The 8,880-nt window shown below is 38.7% G+C and overlaps 1 protein-coding gene across 1 annotated transcript; it reads right to left on the bottom strand.

The window, feature by feature from the left end:
• Positions 1-540: 540 nt before the first annotated feature.
• CLDN18 (claudin 18) lies at positions 541-8,626 on the bottom strand. The gene is made up of 5 exons (XM_088448849.1): positions 8,407-8,626; positions 5,976-6,140; positions 1,637-1,775; positions 1,419-1,529; positions 541-688 (listed from the first exon to the last, which is right to left on the bottom strand). The coding sequence occupies exons 1-5, from the start codon at positions 8,624-8,626 to the stop codon at positions 541-543; spliced, it is 783 nt and encodes a 260-aa protein (XP_088304975.1).
• Positions 8,627-8,880: the final 254 nt, after the last annotated feature.

The following is an 8,880-nucleotide window of genomic DNA, read 5'->3' on the forward strand; positions in this document are numbered from 1 at the left end:
CTTACTCTAGTCTGATAATCAAATTGATGGAGAAAATCTTAATATGGCTGATGCAGTAGCCGAGTGCCTTAGAGTAATTGTGGCATTACGTGCCGCACAGACACACCCGTTTCCCACTGCAGGTTATTCCTACATCAGTGCAGTTGGCATGAGTAGAAGCAAGTGCTTCATAGTTATGAATTGCTGCATCTGTACATTGTATGCGTTACCTGGTGCAACATTCTAATACAACATACATATATGTTTTACTGAAAATTACAGCTAGCTATTATGAAAACAGATCTGGAATGCAAAATTATTTATGAGGAGAAAGAAAATATATACAAATAATGTCATGTACTAAAAGTTGAGTACTATATATAACGTCTTCAAGATGATAAAATATTGTGAAAATATAAAGGCCAATAACTTAATGACTGGTGTCCCAATTACAGTACGGTCAGTTGTGTCTTATTGGATCACACTACTAAGTATAGAAGGCTCTTTAATTTGCACCTCACACCCTTAGTCCCGTTAGATAAAGGAGGGTCACTCGTACAGTTACACATAGTCATATTTTGAAGGGAAGCTCTTGCCATCCTCACTGCGCCGAGACTCGTTGTAAATCGATTTCTTGCTCTTCTCCTCATAGGCGGACGTCTTATAACCTGGACTTTTGGCAGAAATGTGATAGGAAACGCCTTTGTAGCTGTAGAAAAATGGCAAATCCATAGATACATGCATGAGGTTCCAAAGCTTAATTCAGAGTTATTTATCATGTATTTTAGCTCAACGTAAATGCATTAGGAATCATTTAGGAAAGTGCAAAACTGATATTTTAAATGCTCCTATGTTTAAGTTAATGCACCTGCTTTGCTTATGGGCCAAAATCGTGGTGTTTTTAGTGGTACAAAATGTTTCATCTTCAGTTGAGAGGCGTTGGGGCGGTCAGGGAATTCCTTGCCGTGTATGGGTTAGTCCCATGAATATTCCTAATCATACAATCACATGCAAAGCCAAGTTATCATTTTGGGCGGGTTGATGACTTTGTACCTATGTATGGAGAAGACGCCTTTAAAGGGCTGTCCCTTTTTTTAAATAATTTCCAGCTTCCCCAACCAAAGGGGACACAGACAGTGGTTTTATGGGGACAGTTCCAGGAACCGTAATGCGGGACTGATTCTCATGGGCAATCATGAGCATTTCGGATAGTTCCTGATATTTTTCATCTTTTAAATGACATTTATTGCCTTGAATTTTTGGATGACTGAGCAGCTTTTTATTTCTTGCAATACTGTATGTAACATTAGTCTTATAGCTTTCCAAAGCCAGAGACTCTAAAAAAACTAGACTAAGCTAAAACTGTGCATTTACAGCCAATAATATCTCAGTGAAAATGTCTCTGTAAAATGTCTGTAGAATGGCTCAAGGTGACTCACGTGGTTTGTTCAGGCATTAGACCTCTGCATGCTATGCACATCATGACCCCACCGATAAGTGTAACACCTCCTGCGACCCATCCAACAAACAAGGCTGAGCCAAAAGTGTATCTAGCATAAGAAGGATATAAACAGTTAGATCAGGGCATTGTCCATATTAGACACTTGAGGTATATTTTACAAGTGCCTAGACCAACAAATCGTGAAATAGGTGATACCTTGTTTGGAGAGTCTGCATCCCTCCCATACTGCCCATGCCACTGATTGCTCCACCAGTGTACATGCTAGACGTGGTCATCCAGAAGTTGGTCACCAACATATTGGCAAAGACGGACACCCCGATTATTGCACAAAGACCTTCACGAGGCAAAATGAAATAACATTAAGGTGATTAGCAGTAAGAAGATTAATATTAGCACTATAAAAGCATCAATACATCTGTTAATTAAATTGTTGAATTATGATTTTGAGTCTTCCAGGTACAACTTTCCATTTGGTCATCCCAACATAAATAAATGGCTGGACTCCTTTGGTGCTGCTAGATTTTCTGTCGTTCCTCTTATTTTGATATGTATCAGAGGGGCAGGGTAGAAGTTCCAATTCAGTGAGGGGTATCTTCAATATGAAGCACAATCACTCAGAACCGCCTCTGTTAAATAATTAAAATGCTCATGCAGGACAACTCTTAACTTCTTTTTCATGTATTGGTATCCAAGTTGTGGTTTAAGCAGCAGACATTTACTCTGAAGCATAAATCCCATTTAAAACACAATCCCTCTGCTTGTCAGCACAAATTTCCTGCACGCAGCCAGCTATCAGGCTGGTTATACTGAATCTCTTCCTGCAAACACTTGTACATATCAAAATAAGAGGAACAACAGAAAATCTAGCAGCGCCAAAGGTGTCCGGACGTTCTTTATTATCTTGACTTTTGCCTTTGGAGTGTTGGACACTGAGGCAGCTATCAGCTAAATGCGCAAGTATCTTTTCTATTAGATATATTTTTCATTAAAACATGGCTATTTGGATTACAGTTATATGTGCCTCATCTCTAAATGTCAACTTCATGCATGACAAAGAATAACCTGAAAAAACAGAATTTTGAGGATAATGAATGGAGGGTATTGACATGGAAATGGTCGACATAGAAATGGTCAACATATTTTTTTTGTTCTAACCCTAATCTTCACCCTAACCCTTACCATCCCCTTGGTGCCCAACCCTTACCGTCCCTCATAGAGCCTAACCCTCTGGTAAGTGCCTAACCCTAAAAATAAAAAAGTGTCGACCATTTCCATGTCAACCTTTTGCAACCGTCGACCTTTTGTACCTGTCGACCTTCTGTACTGTTGACCTTTTGTCATGTCAACCTTCTTCCATGTCGACCCTCTGATGTCAACCAAATCATTCTCGACCCTTCCAATGTCGACTTTTTGTATTGAGCCCCCCTCTTCAATGGGCAGTGCAGCAAATTTTGCTTTGCACAACAGACATTTAATCAGAAGTGTACTATATTTATAGTTCATCAAAATTCTAATTATTAAAAATGATCTCAGCAGTTTGCACTTCTGATGTTGATGATATATTCACTATAGTTTGTATCACAAAGACTTGTGAGGGGTGTGATAAGTAGGGAGAGATTGTAGGAAGACATTGCAATGAATACGAGACAATATACTGTATATATTCTCTAAATTTAGTTTCTTGCTGCATAAACACATTTTGAGCAATTATAGGGCTTATCATTTGTTGTTTAAACTATAATTTACCAATAAAACTGATAAAGTTCTCAGATTTTTTAAGTCCATACCTAGGGCTGTGTGAGATTGTTCAGGACGCAAAGCTGCTTAATTACGCTACGATTGGGGACGTTCATTTTTGTACTTATCCTAGGCATAATATTTCTCTTTATGGCTCTGTCCAAGCCAGTTCAAATACATAAATTATTAAAATACACAGTTTGCTCACCATCGTACGCTGTTATTTATGGTAAGTGACTGCTGGAGTTTATAATGACTTTTGATTAAAAAGTGACAATTGCTATATTTTAGAACTGCAGGCAGATGGATCAACATGGCTTATTTACAATGTGAGCTAGCTACATGAGCATTTTTGTATTGATCCATGAATTAGTCTTATGGGAAATATGGATCTGCAAACAGATCTAAGTGTCCCCACCATATTATCTTTATTTCATACATCCTGCTATTGACAATACTCTGCATCTATGGAGTTCTGCTACTCTGAGCACAGAGGAAATGGAATGTTTGGAAAGAGAACGTGTCACATGGCGACACAAGATTATATCCTTCCATCTGATAATGAAATGTGATTAAGAAGCGAGTCAGCTAATACAATTAGAATTGTAGAGGAAACACAACTGTTGGCCATAATAGATGTACTGTACTATATGAAAGATGAAGGAGATCACCAAATACAAGGGAAGTTTTGATTGTGGCCACTGAAGCAAAGCTTTAAATATATGTGAAGAAGTGCTATAGTACTGTATTTACAGGACAACATTAAATAATAATTATTATCACTGATTGTAAGGTGCATTGGGGCTCCACTGTACCGGACAGTTAGGTAAACAGAACATACATATAATAAGGGCATCCACAGTAAAACAAATGCAGGCATGACAAAAAAAAGAGTAGGGAGGGCCTTGCTTACAAGAAAGCTTACATTCTGATTGGAAGACGACACATCTGAGACAAGAGCTGCGAGTGTGCCTCGGAGTGAGGAGTGGGACAGATGTGACGTGCGTTGCGTTAGTGTGGGTAGAATAGGTCAGCAGAGCCAAATTAAGGGGACACATGTGGTGTCCTGGGCCCCATCTCTCAGCCATATCCCCCCCCCAATCACAGCACAGAGCTGTCAAGTACATTTTCTAATGGCAGATGACGAGTGCGGTTGGGCCAGATGACAAGTGAGGGCGGGTCAGACAATAAGTGGGTGTGGGCCGGCTGACAAGTGGGGGTGGTGGTCCTAACGAGAGAGGGAGGGCCGGAGGAATGGGGACAGGTCCCTCTGTCATTGCCCGGGCCCCCCTAAGGCTTGGTCTGAGGAAGCAATAATGTGGGTAGTATAGGTGGGTGTAGGGTAGGTGTGAGGGTGCATTAATGCGGGTAGTATGGGTGTGAGGATACATTAATGCATGTAGTACAGATGGGAGTAGGCTAGATTTGAGGGTGCATTAGTATAAGTATATAGGTGGGAGTCGGGTAGGCGTCAGGCTACAGTATCGCGTGTAGAATAGGTGGGAGTAGGCTTGAGGGTGCATTAGTATAGGTATATAAGTGGGAGTTGGGTAGGTGTCAGGGTACATTACCTACCGTGTAGAATAGGTGGGAGTAGGGCAGGTCTGAATGGGCATCAGTTTGAGTAATATACAGTAGGTGGAATCAGGGTAGGTATATGGGTGCATTAGTGTGAGTAGTATAGATGGCAGTAAGGTAGGTATGAGGGTGCATTAGTATAAGTATATAGGTGGGAGTCGGGTAGGTGTCAGGTTACAGTATTGCGTGTAGAATAGGTGGGAGTAGGCTAGATTTGAGGGTGCATTAGTATAGGTATATAGGTTGGAGTCGGGTAGGTGTCAGGGTACATTACCTACCGTGTAGAATAGGTGGGAGTAGGCCAGGTCTGAATGGGCATCAGTATGTGCAATATACAGTAGGTGGGATCAGGGTAGTTATGTGGGTGCATTAGTGTGAGTAGTGTAGATGGCAGTAGGGTAAGTATGATGGTGCATTAGTGTAGGTATATAAGTGGAAGTCGGGTAGGTGTTAGGGTACATTACCTCCCGTGTAGAATAGGTGTTAGCAGGGCTTGTCTGAATGGGCATCAGTATGTGTAATATACAGTAGGTGGGATCAGGGTAGGTATATGGGTGCATTAGTGCGAATAGTATAGATGACAGTAGGGTAGGTATGTGCATTAGTGTAGGTATATAGGTAAGTGTAGGTTAAACTCTATTACAGAGATATGTAGGCAAAGAGCACATAAAGAATTGAAGGCTGTGGGAGAGCCTGAATGGGTGCGGTAGGGATTTCAGTAAGCAGGTAGTGGCAGGGTCTTCTAGGTGAGAGTGAGAGGTATTTCAATAATAAATTCCAGGACTTTATGTACAGTATGTATGGAAGCCAAAGACAGTCGCCACATGCTCTATTGTTGTTTGACTGTTTATATAGCACAAAAGTATTATTTATTTCTTCAATGTACTGTGCTGTATGTCCATTGCTTGGTTCCTAAACCAATTCCCATAGATTTACAATATTCATTTTAAAAGAAAGATTTCAGGCTAGGACAGTAATACATCCAGATTGTTTTTTTACATTTTGTGGCCAATTAGAATGTCCTGACATACAGAGTAACAGAATATTGTTTCATTACAACATGGATATGCTGAACTGGTGGCCAATCATTTCCATTGTGCCTATAGAAGAGACTCTTTACAACCTGCCCCCTGTATTAGAGCCACAGCAGCCATTTGGAAGATGGGGGGGATGGAACTAAAGAAAGAGATGTCAGAGTAAAAAAGAGGAACTTGCTCACCTGCTACAATAAACATTACTCCAGACGTCAGGGTGATGTTAGCTTTGGCCGAGTCTTCCATACTGCCGATCCTGATGCATTTCAAGGCAAAGATTGAGATGAGTAAACCGATTGCCCCGAGTACAATCCCTACAATCATCAATGCTCGGACAGCCTGGAACATAGCTGTAATGGAGAGAAGTATTCACATAAGCCGAGAATCACGGAATTGTGGTGCATGATGTTGGATCAGATTCTGAAAATTCCTTTGGAACATTGTAGCATAAGATGATTGTTTAGTACATACTGTACTCTTCATATGATTATAGCAAATTCATACCTTAATGACCTTTTTATTAAAGTTTCTTTTTTAATTACCCAAAATATTACTTAATTGGAGGATCGGTGACATTGTTTTTGTGTCAATGAATCTCCAAAACACTATGGGATAAATTTGTTAAATGTCAATTTTAATCGATTTAAAATCGATCAACATCAATGTTGTGTTTCTGGGGCTAAATCAAACAATTAGTAACACTTAAAAAGAAAAACAAAAAAATGTCTGTTAGTAAATGTGTGATTTAGTCCCAGAAACACAACATTGATGTTGATGATTTTACATTTAAAAAATTACCTTTAGTAAATATACAGAATATCCCATAGGTAGTTTTGGAAACTCCGTATTACTTGTCCTAAGTTGGAAACTCTTATTCTAGTTGTATGGGTTTTTTAACTACTTTTTTATATTGGAAAAAAATATGTGGCATCCAGTTAAGATTATTGTTTTAGAAAGATTAGAAAATTGAAAATATAGTAAAGCAGAGTCTATTAATGGAGTTACAACTTTATTATAACTTATTGGCTTGTCTGCTCTGTGCTCTTTAGTTTACCAAATACATAGCGCTGACTTTTAGCTGACTTCTACTCATATTATTTATGGCTTTTTATCGTCAGGTAAAGCTGTTTCATTTCTTGTCTTAGGTAAATACATACGGGCCCATCAACTAAGAAATGCTCTTTGATTGTATAAATACTTTTTGTATGTTACTATGTTTAAGAGAAGTAGGAAAGGTAACCAATGTCTGTATTAAAAGGCACAAGAAGGCATGCGCAAAACTATACAGCAAAGTAATCCAATGGGTGAAAACATATTGAATGCTGTAAATATCAAACAAAATCAAAACTAGAATAATAAAGGCACCAAAAGTCAGTTTTCTTTTTATACAACATATATATGGCTGAAGAAAAAAACAAATATAGGACTAATATGTGTTCCACAAAGAAAAGGTGGTGTAATTATATGAATTATGTAGCATCTCTAATACAAATGGAGGATTACAGGTATTATGGAAAGTTAGAGAACATTAAAATATTTCTAAATAAAAAAACTAAGATAATAATTTCTTATTCAAATTCCATTTTCATTGGGTTTCGGTTGGAAAGAAATAGCACAGAAGTAAAAGGAAATAACTGATAAGGCCTGGCACACCTGAATCACTGGTGATAAGATATGTTCTGCTTCTGTACAACACAAGTCCAGGCACACAACTGGGGTGCTATCTTTTATCAGTGCTCATACATTAAAACCATTAACCCATTCAGTAACTACAGATATAACTAATCAAAGGAAAACCCTACATTCCTCGTTCATGTCATATTCTAGCTAAAATCTTTCTTTCAGGAACTTAGCATTCCATTCATATAACAGATACCACATATGAAGTAGTGTTTGCCCATTTTCCACCCAACTGTAACAACTAGAGATGTGTGCTGACCCCCGTGTTTGGTTTTGGTTTCAGAGACAGATTTCAAATAAAAAAAAAAAATAGATAAAAAGTTTTTAAAAACAGCTAAAATCATGTAATTTATGCAATCCGGGACCCAAAATTTGGACATAAAGTCCAAATTCTGAACCATGAAAAGATCACAACCGCGACTCGGATTTATCTGATTTCAAGAAATTTGGGTGATTTTGGATTTCTGGAGAACCGAACCGCACATCTCTAGTTCCAACCATGTTCGACCACACACAGCATGTAAAAGAAATAAATCTTCTAACTATTCATACTGTATAATGTTGTATAGAAACAAAAAAATAAATCTGTGCACCAAAACCAAAATAAAATCATTTAATTTCTCTATAGTAACTCTTCACAAATGATAACACCCAATAGATGTTACTGTGTCGTTAATACAGTATGTTTGCCTGTAATAGTTTAGAAACTTACTTATGTTAGACTGTTAAATACAGTACACACACATACATATAGCATTGATGTACAGTATTGTTAATGTACTGTCAACATATTTAAAATATGATAAAGACTCTTCTGTGCACTTATTCTATATTCATGGTTACAAATGTCTGCTGACTGTAAAATACAAAAAATTATATATTTATAGTTTTATACATTATTAATACAAATATATATTTTTTTTAATTTAAGAGGACCTGGTAACCCGAGGATGGTAAAGTAGGGTCGGCACTCCGTGAGTCCTGAGCTCTGTCTTACGCAGCTCCTCCAGAGACCCTGGTACTGAAACACGGCAGTGACTGGGTTATCATAGAGATCCTGCGTGCTCCACATATCCAGACCTGTGGATGCGATGATGCCAGCGAAGCCCAGGGCTGCGAGGAAGAAACCCATCGTTTGGCACATTGTAACCGACATTGAAGACTGTTGAAGGTCCCAGCTAGCTGTGTCTGCTGCTTCTGATCTACTGGAGTCCCTTTCTGAAGGACAATTCTAATCACCTTTTCTGCTAGAGCTTTGTTTGCTCAATATGTTTTCATAAGATAGCTCAGTTTCACCCGCGTTGTGGGTAGCGTGTGGTCAAGTTTCACATGGCACTGAAAGCTGAATGGAGCTGTGGGTAGCAGAAACGATGACATCATAGCCACCTCGGTTTCTGTATCGACCAACCC

This window comes from Taudactylus pleione, unplaced genomic scaffold (genome assembly GCF_031769625.1).
Source record: "Taudactylus pleione unplaced genomic scaffold, aTauple2 ptg000468l, whole genome shotgun sequence".
Taxonomy (NCBI): Eukaryota; Metazoa; Chordata; class Amphibia; order Anura; family Myobatrachidae; genus Taudactylus; species Taudactylus pleione.